Source organism: Solanum stenotomum, chromosome 4 (assembly GCF_019186545.1).
Source record: "Solanum stenotomum isolate F172 chromosome 4, ASM1918654v1, whole genome shotgun sequence".
Lineage (NCBI taxonomy): Eukaryota > Viridiplantae > Streptophyta > Magnoliopsida > Solanales > Solanaceae > Solanum > Solanum stenotomum.
In genome coordinates, this window is record NC_064285.1 from 22062818 (window position 1) to 22076741 (window position 13924).

At 29.3% G+C, this 13924-nt stretch overlaps 1 protein-coding gene across 1 annotated transcript; it reads right to left on the bottom strand.

Annotated features, from left to right (window-relative positions):
* Positions 1-11617: 11617 nt before the first annotated feature.
* LOC125861358 (uncharacterized) lies at positions 11618-13673 on the bottom strand. The gene is made up of 3 exons (XM_049541278.1): positions 13539-13673; positions 13310-13417; positions 11618-11965 (listed from the first exon to the last, which is right to left on the bottom strand). Exons 1-3 carry the CDS (start codon positions 13671-13673, stop codon positions 11618-11620), a joined length of 591 nt encoding a protein of 196 aa, XP_049397235.1.
* Between the last annotated feature and the right edge of the window lie 251 nt (positions 13674-13924).

The window sequence follows — 13924 nt, forward strand, 5'->3', positions numbered from 1 at the left end:
ATATTTATATGAGCATATTGGGAGAACATATTACTTCTATTCATGATAATGTTGATAAACTACTTTCTAGACTCACTTTCAATTCTAAAGGGAAAGAGAAAGTAGCCAATACCAGTATTCAACCTCACTTGGAGATCGGTGATTTTAAGCTAAAAGACTTTTCGGATTTGGAAAGTCTCTAAGAAAAAAGATTCAAAGGCTGTAGTTTGAAGCCTTTGGGGGTTGAAGATTTTTCAGGAGGAGAAAGTAGTTATAAAAAGGAGTTTTCTGATGAAATTAATAAAATCTCAAAAAAATATGCGAGAAAATTAAACCTGTCCAAAAGATGTACTACTATTTTACTGCTACTTTTTGTTCTGGATGGATATAATCCCTTTCTTTTAAGGGGCTCATTCCCCATTCTTCTGGAGCCATCACTCTTTTTGTAATAATTTTTGAAAAGTTATAAACTTTTTTGGTATTGGCTGGGTAAAAATGCTGAAATTCACCAGACCCTGTTGCTGAGAGTATCATCTCATAATGCATCATATATATATAAGCAGGTGTGGTATAAGAAACTGAATCCAGATACCTAAACATTATTTGCCATGGGTCATTTTTCCATCGCAGATTACTTTATTGTAGAAGAGAAATTCATAATTAAACTGAATAGATAACTTCTTTTTTATCATTTTGATCAAATATTTATGTGCTCTCTTCATCTGTGAGGACCCGGATAGTAGAAAGTTTCACTAATCTTACCAGGATTGTTTATACTTGTAAAGGCACCTTGAGTAAAATTGAACGATCCGTGGAAACTATGGGTCTTTTTGTATTAATTTGTTCCAAAACTTTGTATAAAAAATTCTTTGTAAATATAGAAATCCTTCAGAGGTATTATTAACCTCTACAGACCATTTCATAATCCAAGGGATTGAGAATTCTATTAAAAAATACATTAAAGACATACCCTCAAAGAATATATTATCTTGTTCTAAACTTATAAGTTTAGGGGAGATATCCACCCATTCAGAATATATTGTTCTTAGAAGAATGCTTCTTATCCTTGGAGGTCGCTTTAGGAATATCTAAAGTGAATTGTTCACAGAATTCTTCTAACTGTTGTCTATCATTAAGACTATGCCTTTTAATCTGTTGATTCAACTTGATTTCATTGCATAAAGCAAGTCCTTCTTGTATGCAATCACTTATGAGCTTTCCATAGGTGTAACTATCATAGTTAATACTATGACTATCTCCTCTAAGAGTCTTTCTAAATCTTTCAGCAAAAAGAGCTGGTAAACCATCTATAAACTTGGATTTCCAATGAGAGCTATTACACTCTGGTAACTCTATAAATCTGCTAAGAAATAAATCTTTGTAGAATCTGAAAGATGTGAGAGTCCTACACCTAAGATTCTGGAGCATGGTTCTAATGGTCTCACTATTATCAGACCATCTTTTTGAAAAATGTTCTATGATATTAAAAACGAGAGTATACACCACATTTTGAGTTAGATTTTGCTCTCCTTCCTGTTTAACAGCTTGAAGTGCTCTGTATTTAGATAATTATCCCACCGGCCTTTTAGTTGGCCAGTAAATCCTACTGTTATCATATCATCAATAGTTTTGTCCCTATTTTTGTTTGCCTTACAGATAGTGCTATACATAAACATTCTATGAACAATTGTATCTGTATAACCATCTATGCTCCATTCATAGATCTCCTTTCCATTATAACTATTAGTTATAATACACTCATGCTCTTCCAAGAGCACATCCTGAGAAGAAAGAAAGAAGAGCCGAACCTTATAGAGAAAAGAAGAGATTTTATAAATCTAGACAAAAATTTAGCAAATCAGATACTTGCCACAAGTGTGGTAGATTTGGTCATTATGCTAAAGATTGTAGGGTCAAGGAGAAAATAAAAAACCTTGATATGGATGATAATATTAAAGAATCTTTATGCAAAATTATGCTAAATTCTGATTCAGGAAAATCAGAAACAGAACACAGCAACAATGAGGAATCCTCTACAAGCGAAGATCTGAAAGCTCTTCACCATGAAGATTACATATTATCAGATGATGATTGCTTGCCTTGTCAACAAGGGCTAAGTTGTGAAATGAAGGGGAAGATGATCTTTATAAGATCTATTCCCAGTTCAAGGAATTAAGTATCAATGTCATTGATAATAATAAAGTCACAGAGCTCTTACAAATTGTTAAAGATCCGGAAATAAGAGCTCAAATTATTGATAAGAGCAGTAATGCTTCCACTTCTCATGATCATATTAGAGAAGATATTCCTACCAAAGAAGGTTCATACACCATGAGTGATGTCAAAAATCTCCTATTAGAAAGAAGGAAGCTTATAAGTTCTCCTACTACAATCAGTGATCTAAAACATGAGATTAATAATTTCAAAGATGACATTCAACGGTTAAAAGAAAAGAAAGTCACTATAGAAATTAGACTTGATAATATCGAAAGTCTTAAGGATTTAAGTAATAGCTCAGAATCATCTTCTTATGAAGAAGATAGTAAAGATCTTGACTTTCTTAAAACCCTTAATTTTGGTAATAATAAAGAGGATTTTTTACAAAGCTTGAAAGCTATCACTTTCCAAAAGTTGTATACTAAGATTACTCTTCTTATAGATTATAATTACAAAAAAGAATTTACTGCTCTAATAGATAGTGTTGCTGATCTAAATTGCATTCAAGAGGGACTTATTCCTTCAAGATATTTTCATAAAACAATCCATAGCCTCAGATCGGCAAATGGTAGTAAAATGGGTATTGAATATAAATTGCCCAAAGCTTTCATATGCAAAGGGAAAAATTGTATTTCTCAAAGTTTTGTCTTAGTAAAAAATATTACTAACCAAATTATTTTGGGAGTTCCTTTTATAAATGATATTTTTCTCCTTACTTTTTGGGATAATAAAAAATCATTGGAACTTGGAATGAAAAACCTTTTATATTAGAGTTTATTACAAAACCTTTTACAAGAATGATCAATGAATTATCTTCAAGATTGGTTTTAAAAAATAATCAAGTCAATTTTATAAAAGGAGAAATTAATAGCATTGAGATTGATAATACTCTCCAAAATCCTAAATTACAAGATAATATTGCTATTTTAAAGAATCACTTCTCTATTCTTATTTGTGGTGATCATCCAAATGCTTTCTGGAATAGAAAAAAGCATGTTGTTAGCCTTTCATATGAGGATAATTTTACAGAGGATAATATTCCTACTAAAGCAAGACTTTGCCAGATGAATTCCGATTATCTAGAATTATGCAAAAAAGAAATTGACTCCTTTCTTCAGAAAGGCCTTATAAAGGATTTGCTCAAGGATACTGCTATTTTATATGACAGGATAAAAAATGATCCTAAAGCTTGGTCTGTTATACATACTGAAGCAGTTAAAAAAATTAAAGCAAAGGTTAAAAACCTTTCTTGTCTTACTTTAGCCAACGCAAATTGAAAAAAAAGGTTGAGACAGATGCTTCAGACGTAGGATATGGAGGTATCCTGACGCAACACTGTCTGGAGAATAAACACCATTATATTTTTCAGTTCTATTCTGGCAAATGGAATGATGCTCAAAAAAATTATGCCATTACAGCAAAAGAAATTTTGGCAATAGTTAGAAGTGTTTTAAAGTTCCAAGGTGATCTTTATAACCAGAAGTTTTTGATAAAAACTAACTGCCAAGCAGCTAAATTCATGTTTAATAAAGATTGTAAGCATGATGTTTCAAAACAAATGTTTGCAAGATGACAGACTTTATTAGCTCCATTTGATTTTGATATCCATTATAAAAAGGGTTCAGATAATAGTCTGCCTAATTTTCTTATGAGAGAATACTTCAATTAATCCTTGTTTTTTCATATTAATGATAGGATGAGACATTCATGGCTTCCGCCCTCAAGGAGGGAAAGAGGAAGAACAGGAACAGGAACTGGACGAGGTAATATCCTCGCTCAAATGGGAAACCAAAGATTGATAGTAGCAAATAGTGCTTCTACAAGTGGTCTTAATATAGACCATCCAATGTACAAGGAATTCTTGGATTTAATGCAATCCAAACAAGGAAAGGTAATATTCTATCATATTCTACAGTTAGCCTTAAAATGGATTAGGTACCCTATCTCCAATAAGAAAGATTTATTGGATAGAGTTTATGATGCAATTATATTTTCCAAATTTGATTTAAAATCAGGTTATTGACAGATTTAAATAGCTGAGTTAGACAGATATAAAACAACTTTTAATGTCCCTATGGGACAAGATGAATGGAACGTTATGCCATTTGGCTTAAAAAACGCTCCTTTTGAATTTCAAAAAATCATGAATGATATTTTCATGACTTATAGTAATTTCATAATTGTTTATATAGATGATATTATTTTCTAAATATATATTCATCCAGAACAGAAGGTAGCAGTAAAATACAATTACTGGGACTATTTGGATAGCTTTAATAAAGCTTTATTATATGAAAATGCTAATTAAAAGTATTCTTGGTTTATAAAAATATGCTCTTTTGTTTGGACTTGGAGTCTTTGGAGAAGAGTATCGATATTAATCTCTTCGTTGCTATTAGCAGTTTGTGCTTCTCCTGCCATGCAAGATTGTTCATCATCATTGGTGTGGCTAGCTGATGCCATGGATATATCATCCCTTATATCTATATCGAGATTTTTCATTAAATCTCTTTTTACTTCCTCCATATATATGGCTATTGCTTCTGATTTGGTTAATGATGATGATGATGATGATGATGATGATGATGATGATGATGATGATGATGATGATGATTATTATTATTATTGAATTTGATTTTCTAGCATGAAAATGTTAACCTAATCTTAAATTTCAATATTGGGGAATCTAGAAACCCCATAAAAATGGGTTCTTGGGCATATGAACCGCTCTACAGTGGTTAATGGGACTAAAACTTCATGAATGAGGTTAAATTGATGAGTTGATCATGAAAATCAATGGTGTGATGTAACAACCTATTTGACCTTCTAAAAAGGTAAAATTAGGTGATTTGAATATTCATGACCTTTGTCTGTGTAAATATGATATTAAAGTGACCTTATACTTTGTTTTAATTAAAAGGATATATATAGTGCCAGCAATTTAGGCCCATTTTCACTGACCCGCTCAATCCGTCCATTAAATATGAGTTGAGAGAGTGATTTCTAAATATGGGCAATATTAGAGCTTATACCCATATTTAACCCCTTAAAATAATATGAGCATTTTATGGTAAACTACTGGTCATATATGAGCATTATAGATTTTTCTCCAAACTTACACCGATGCAGCTGTTTTCAAGATTTTAGAAGTGATTTTTCAGCAATAACTTTATTGTTTCTTTCACAATCACAATTACAAAGATAATTTGGTAAGTCTCTCAATTTCTCTCCCCCGAATCCTTCTTCCTCATCTTCCCTCTTTCTCTTCCTTTTCTTTTCTTTGAAATTTAGGGTTAGGGTTTGTGATTATTCCCCTGAAATCCTCTTCCTCGTTTCTTAATTCTATTGTGGCAAATGATTCCTTATTTATAAGAATTGTGAATGTAGTTTACAGTTTGACATTATTTTTGTTTATAGAATAGTGAATTTCATGTTCAGATTTATTTTTACAAAATGTTGAAATTCATGTTTTTGGCATTTTTTTTGGTTTGTCGTTTGTATATGAAATTGTTATTTATGTTAGGAAAGGATGTCAACGGAGGCTAATGAAGACGTTTATGAGGAATCTAGTGAGATTTAGTTCATCAGTCCCTACAAAACGAGCAAAAAACTGACTTTTGATGTTTGGAAAAGTTTTATGCTGTAAATACTTTTTGGTTACATTCCAATGGAGTCCAACGAAGATTGTTGCTTATTAGTGACTAGTCCCGGGCACGTGCGTTGCACGTGTGTTTCATGCTAAATTGTGTGGAGTTGTTATAGCGATATATATACACTTGAACATGTATGTTGCACATGTATCTCATGCTTAATTAGTATAAGAACTTTGAAAATATTATAATTAGTGTGTGATAAGTTGCACAAAAATTGAAGAGAAATATACAAGCTCAAACCAATAACTTCAATTATGCAATTCCTATAATATATCAAGTATTCAATTTGATTAAATTTTGTTTGTTTAATATGTCATAACTCATAATTTAAATGTCAAATGTGATTTCAAAATATTTCTTGTCTTAAGTTTTTCATCTTCTTTTTAAGAAATTGCAGTCTCCACCTTGTCACATTTGCATACCTATTAAGAAATTGTTGTCGAATGAGAGTAGTGTTTTGCAAAAGTTATATAGTAATTTGATCAATCCATGTCTTCCTTAAGATGACTAGTAGATGATCATTGTGCGATAACTTGCATAGTAGTTGACGAGAAAATATATACAAGCTCAAACCAATGAATGATGATCCTATTCAATCAAGATTATTATCAGTAGAACGTACATCATGCTGAAATATTGCTATCAAGTGAATTTCAAAAGTAATATTCGAACAATTTTAATTATGTATTTTTTTAATATATCAAGTATTCAACTTGATAATTTTATTTTTAATATGTCACAACACATAATTTAAGTGTCGCTTAATGGTTCAAAATATTTCATGTTCTAAAATTTGTGCCTTCTTTCTAAGAAAATGTAGCCTCCACCTTATTACAATCACATAGAGGTCAAGAAGTTGTTATCGAATGTGATTTGTGTTTTGTAAAAATTGCACTTAAATTCGATCAACACATACCTTTCTTATGATAGCTAGTGGATCATTGTCAACTTTTTGGTGTACAACTACAATTTTTTTTTATTAGTGATAAAAATAATAATTTCTCAAATATCTAATTAATGTATATAAATCATAATTATTATAGGTACGTGTACCCCTTGCCTAATTCAAAATTATTAATTCTATCATCTATGAGTTTAACGAAAAAATATTAGTTAAATTATGTAAATTCATTCCTAACCAAAATTTACACAAACAAGAATATATAGTTTCATGATACTCCAAGAAGTTATAATTAAAAAGAAAGTAATCTTACTTGATTTGACATTTTCATGCAAAATTTCTATGTTGCGAGAGGTGAAATAACTGTGATACAAACGTTTGCGTACCCAAGTAAGATGAACTTTCAACTAATCAGAAAACATATATGATTAAGTCAAATTAAAGACAATAACTTGTAATGTGAATAGAAAAAATAGAGCACATAAACAGAAGTAGAAAAGAGATACACAAACACAAAATGAATATGAAAAAATGTCGCCTACACAAAATAGGATTGATAATCTAATAATTTGATGAATTAGAATAGTTGTCTTGTGATTTTGCACTATATATACACAATATATAACATTTAGTAATGAATATATTGTATTGAATTGATCAGAAGAATTTACTCCACATTGAATATACCAAGTAACTTTTCCAATTCTCCATTTATTTATTACTACAAAGAGATGTTTTACTTTTTGCATTAGAAATCAGAAGATAAAGCATTTACAGAAATTGAATACACATAACTCCATGTCTTTTAATTTATCTAGGTCATTCATTTGCTATATTATTATTTATTTATATTTATTAAAAGATAGACTTACTTTTTAGAAAGAAAATAAAAACATAAATATGATTTAAATAAATGGCAAAACATTAATGGATGTTTTCGCGCGTGTGTGTATATATATATATTTTCAATAGCCTAATGCATTAAACTGAGTATATATTTATATTATTGTAGGAATAATATTTGATTGAAGGATATTGATGCCATTCAATATTTTATGGACATTTTGATAATTCAATTTTTAAAATATTTTGATTCCACTTATATTTACTTACTATATATTTACTAACTTAGTAGAAGTTTTATTTCTCTTTTTTTTTATGTGAAGATAAAATGATAAATTAATTTATGATTATTATTTAATATTTAATTATTAAAATGTTTTATAACTTTTTTATTTAGTATAGGAGTAAAATGGTAATTCAACTTTAAAATTTTGAGCTTTCTACTTTTAATAATTTTTTATTACTATTATTATTTATTATTTATTGTTTATTTATGCTCATAAGATTATAAGTTAGGAAAATGAAGAGGTGTAATTATGAAGTTGATTTTAAATGGAAAAATAATTTTTTAAAATGATTTTAAATAAATAAATTTTAATCGTGTACATATTCAAAATGTTTAAATGGATTTATAAGACAAATATTTGAAGTATTTAAACCTTTTATTAGTTTATTAAGAATAGAATATTTTTAAAAAATATCTATAAAATTTTAAACAAGTAACACATAATTATATTGAAAATTGTTTAAAGTGGTAATAATGAGGTGACTTATTTAGTATATAAATCTTTATATGTTGGTGTGTATTGTATCCTATTATTTAAATTACTTTTATCATGATTAAAACCGTTGTCGCCAATATGACATGAGGGTTAACAATGCATTTTAAAATATATCTTGATTGCACATAACCCATCATATATGCATAGGATGCCAACAATAACATTTATAGAAAATAAAATGATAAATCCTTCTTACAAATATTTATCAGATTCTAATAATCACGATTCAACCTGAAAAAACCTTATTAAATTTATGTGTCAAACTGTTAATCCAAATACAATATAATTAATATGTTCTTATTATAAAGCTTTAGATCTTATTAAAATGAGAATTTAGAATAAAAAACATAAGGACAAATTAAGACAAGGGAATACATGTAGTGACAATTGTAATATGGTGTACACCAGTTTATCCGAACAGTAAAATTGTATGGACTAACAGATGTTCTTGGCATACTCCTATTAAAATCTGCAACGTATATAAAATTTTTTAAATGAAGTTCACATTTATCTTCATTGTACATGAAACTTCAGATGTTGTCCAAAAGAAAATAACAATATAATTAAGGTGTACATTACGATAAATAGCAAAAGAAAATAGATATAATTATTGTATTACACAAATCTAAAAACCTGTCTAGATGATGGTATCGACAAAACACTCAAAGCAGATAACGTCCTATTACAATTTACAATATGTAAGGCGAAAAAGAAAATCTCTTCCCTAAATAAAGAATGAGAATTAGCCAAACTATTACTGCATATTCTATTTAAATGATAAAACTAACTTTACCATCTTGTAAAATAATTGGATGGATAGTTGCCATTTATCTTCGATTAATTTGGCTGTCATATGAAATTTAGTTTTTCAACTTTCTTTATCCATTTGAGGAAAAGGAGTGGTATTTATACTATTTTATAGTTAGTTCAATTGGAGAATCTTAAGATTAGACTAATTTTAAATGCCCTACATTCATTTACAATGAATATGGTGTGCATTGAATTTCATCTCTTAGAATTCTTCATACTTTGACAAAAAACGTAAAAATATTTTGAGTAAAGTACGAGTCATTCTCATTCACATATCTTACTTAATTCTATCATTAACTAATTTAATGCACATTGAACTTTTAAAATTGATTCCATCTATATCTAATTAATATATATTTGGTTTTGTAAAAAAATAAATAGAAATAGTGTTTTGAAGGGTACAAAAGTATTTCAACTTTTCATTTTGATGTTCTCACTTTTAGTATAACTAGTTTTCCGACACGTGCATTGCACGTGATTACCAATTTAGAAAATCTATATTATAGTACATAGTATTGCTTATTTAAGCGAAGATTTGAATAATAAGCTTTGCACAAAATAATATTGCATATTTTTTTGTGAATGTTCAATGTGGATCATCATATATATATCTTATTCACGCGAACCTATAAAGATGGTCAATGAAATTTTTTATTTGTTAAATGCATATAATTATTTCAATTTGTTGAGGTTCAATCATGTAATTGGCTGTATCTCAATAACATTACCTTATAAACGATATTTATTGTGTATTTTTCTTGTCATCTAACCAGATGTGTTTGCACGTGTATTTCACGTTAAAATGTTCAGATGTCATATGAACATGTAAAGAGAACAACTACATTTTATTTTTTAGAACTAATTTTTGTATAATAATTTTTATTTTATAAGTTATAACATAATAAATGACGTTCTTGTTGTTGACTCTCATATTTGACTTCTGACTGTGTAAATAAATCAAAGATAGTTATCTGACTGTCCATAGTTAACTGAGAAATATTTCCTTTTTTTAACGGAAAAACTAAAAGTTGAAATTAAAGAATATATTCTATCTGTGAAATCATATATATAATCACCTGTTTATCTAACACCCAACAAAGATATAGTTCATATATTGTAAACAATTTTCAATTTATTCAATAAAGCATGATTCGTCCAAAGAAAAATAACGACACTGTGTTATCACATATATAGGGGCGGTATAATAATATGAAAAATTATTGGTCAAAAGTTAAGATAAGAAAGGATGAAAGATAGAAATAATTAATGTAATAACTATGAGAATTCATAATTTTATAACTAAAGAATATTAAAGAGTGTGGATAACATTTGCAATAATTAGTAATAACTAAGAGAATTTATAATGTTATAACTAAAGAATTAGTGTGCAATAGTTGTATTTCTAATAAATTTTATACTAACATAGATAAATAGGACTTTTAATTAATATTGATACATTTTTGTATAGTTATTAGATTTTAATTTAGTGTAGGGACAAAATGAAAATGTTAATTCCATACTATTGAAAATAAAATTTATTTTGTAAATGATAATTTTTAAATGATTCATATATATTCACATATTTTCACATAATATATTTTGAAGTTAAAAGATCTTGTTAACTTGATATAATACATTTGTGACATATATAATACTTTAATTTAAATACAAATACCTATCCGAATATATATATATATATATATATATATATATATATATATGAACTTTTCTTCGTCTAAACACTACAAAAAAATCAGCGTTTACCGACGGATGAAATTCGTCGCTAATCTATGATATTCCGTCGCTAAATAGGTTTAGTGACGGATTAGCGACGGATTATTGACTGTTACTATATCGCTCGTTGATAATCTCTTAGTGACGAAAAAAGTGTTCCGTCACAAGTTTTGCGACGTCTTAGAGACGAAATCTATCCGTCACCACTTGTTAGCGACGGAATAATCCGTCATTATATTTACATTGTTTGTTGCTAATTGCATAATTCATTTCGTTATTTTTGATAAATTAATGACAGATTTTTTGTCGCTAATCCATCGCAACATATTTTGTCGCAAAATTTTTTTTCACTGGTCCGTCGCCAGCATTTCTTTATGTAGCAACGACAAACTAGTCGTTATATTTGTTGCTAATTTTTTTCTTGTAAATTTGATTTATTTTGTTTTAAATATACGTTGCTGATATAATTTAAATTAAATTGCTAAATACCCCAAAAATAATCAATATATATAATAATATCATAGATGGTTCAAAATATATAGAATATCAAAATTGCATATTTTCTATTCAAAACATCCAAAACAATATATCAATTGTTCTTAAAAGAACCTACATTCATAAAAAATTGTTACTGCAGAATTTGTACTTTCCAAAAGAGCAGACAATATAAAAAAAAGGGATACAATTGTCATGTGAAACTAAGGATCAACCTCATCCTCATTAGAAGTAGCTGAAGGAGGCACTAAGGGTGTCACAGTTGATGGGTTGTCAATCCTCTCAATAATAACAGGAAGAAAGTGATTAGTAAGTGCAGGAAGCATTTGCTTTACAAACTCATCCATATTTGTTATCGGTGTTGATTGAGAAATTGAAGGAAGTACTGATGATGAGGCACAAATTTTCTGTCCGTAGTAACTTTTTGCTTCAGAACAAAGACCGTATATTCTTCTCTTCTTTTCTCCCCCCACAGCTTGATAATATGTTTCACATTGATCAATATCAGTTTGAGACAATATTTTTTCCCGCAATATTTCTTCATATTTTTCCTGTAATAAGTTGAGGAAAAATGAAAGCATTAAACATTGGGAACAAAATATACTTTGAAGGCCAATACAAAAACATGCATAACTTTTTAAGCATTAGCATTAATGTACAAATTGAGTCTTCAAATTTCAAGCCTTAACAATTCATAACTACATAAGAAGTTGCTACAATATAATAATATGTGCAGTTGATCAATAATATGTGTTGTTGTTCCTGCCCAACAGGAACATCACGTTATGTTAGTGTTAACACTCATCTTGGAGTTGGTAAGCGAGGATGATATCACACCAAGTACCTAGTAGTATGTTAAATTTTACATAATCACCTTTCTTACTTGTATGCAGAACAAAACAGAATAGACTATCTGGAGTCTCTTGGTTATGTGCTTATGTATTTTTTGAGAAAAAGGTTTGGTAGTTACAAATAAGTATCAAAACAAGGAAATGTATGAACTACCATTCAACCTACCAGTTGTACTTGACTCTTTGAAGCAAAAGCTAAGTGATTACTTGATCATGCATAATGCTTGAAACTCCAAACATTCAGTAGTTAGACTTAGGCTCAACTACTGAAAGGAATAAACCAGTAACCAAGGCGACAATTAGCTTTATATAAACAATGTAAACAAAAGCTATTATCAGGTTGAGTTACTTTTTGCTAAGAGATCCAAGTGTAGTTACTGTTAAATGGGTGTCAATTGATCCAGAAAAGGTCCAAGCAAATGTTGAATTGGCCTAGACTAATGAATTTGAGACCAAAGAGTGATTGTTGTTGTTCAAAAGAGTAACTGTTGTTGTTCAACAAAGGGGCTGCCAAAACTATTAGGGTTGGACTATGAGGTTCAATACAAGAAGGGGTCTGAATTGATGCTTTATCTAGATAACATGAAGACAATTGCCATTCCATTCCATGAAGACAGTTGCCATTGAATTATAGAATATTGTGAAGAGATGCTTCCTCCAAAATAAAAGTTTATTCTAGAATGACCAACATATGAACAAGAACTCCAGGACAGTTTTCCAAGAAGACCAACTAGTGCAAAGACAGAATCCAAAGAAATGAATTTTGAAGATATACTAGTGCAAAGACACAATCAAAAGCCAAAATAGCACAAGCCAGAGACAAACTGAATACTATACAAGCCAACATTAACACTCATACCAACAACTAGCAGTCATACTCATACCAGTAACTAGCAACCAACAACCAACAAATATTACACAATAAAGAGAAAGAAAAGTTGTAATAGTTGGTGAATCATATAGGCTGCAATGCCATAGCAACCAACATTAACTGTGTCTTTTCATTTTCAGCCAAGTTCTCTATTTTAAAGATTTTGAACTTACATGAACAATGCGAGAACACTCATCAACAAAATACTTTCCATCATGACCATGCGTATGGACGTGTAAATGTAACTCTCTTGGTGTTGGATCTCGACCCTTTTCAACAGCCTATACAAAAGAAAATCAATTTAATTTATAGATACAATCATATTTGTTGAGTAATATGTTTAAATACAAGCGTAGAGAAAGTAAAATTTTTACTTATATAGTTCGTGAAATATGTACGTACATGTCTTTTGCGATATTCTCCCATTGAGATAGAGCCGACTGTGTGAGTCCCTGCCGCAGTTTCATGGCCGCTACGACGGTTCTTTGCATTTATTTCTGACTTCTTAATACAATCATCACTTCCCCAAAGTTTCATCCATCTTTCCCACACATGCTCAGGTACAAAACCTGGCCTAACTCTTTCTCCTTTTATTTTTGAAATGAAATTCCTGTAGTTTACTGCCGCCTTAGCCTACCAGTGTCTCTTCACTTCACTTTCACTAACGGAAACATCCCAATAGAATTATTTTTGAAAAAATATTAAAAGTAATACATTTATATCATATCTATAATTGTGAATACAATTTGTAAACTCACTTACGACTAAAAGTTAAACCTTGAATTCTC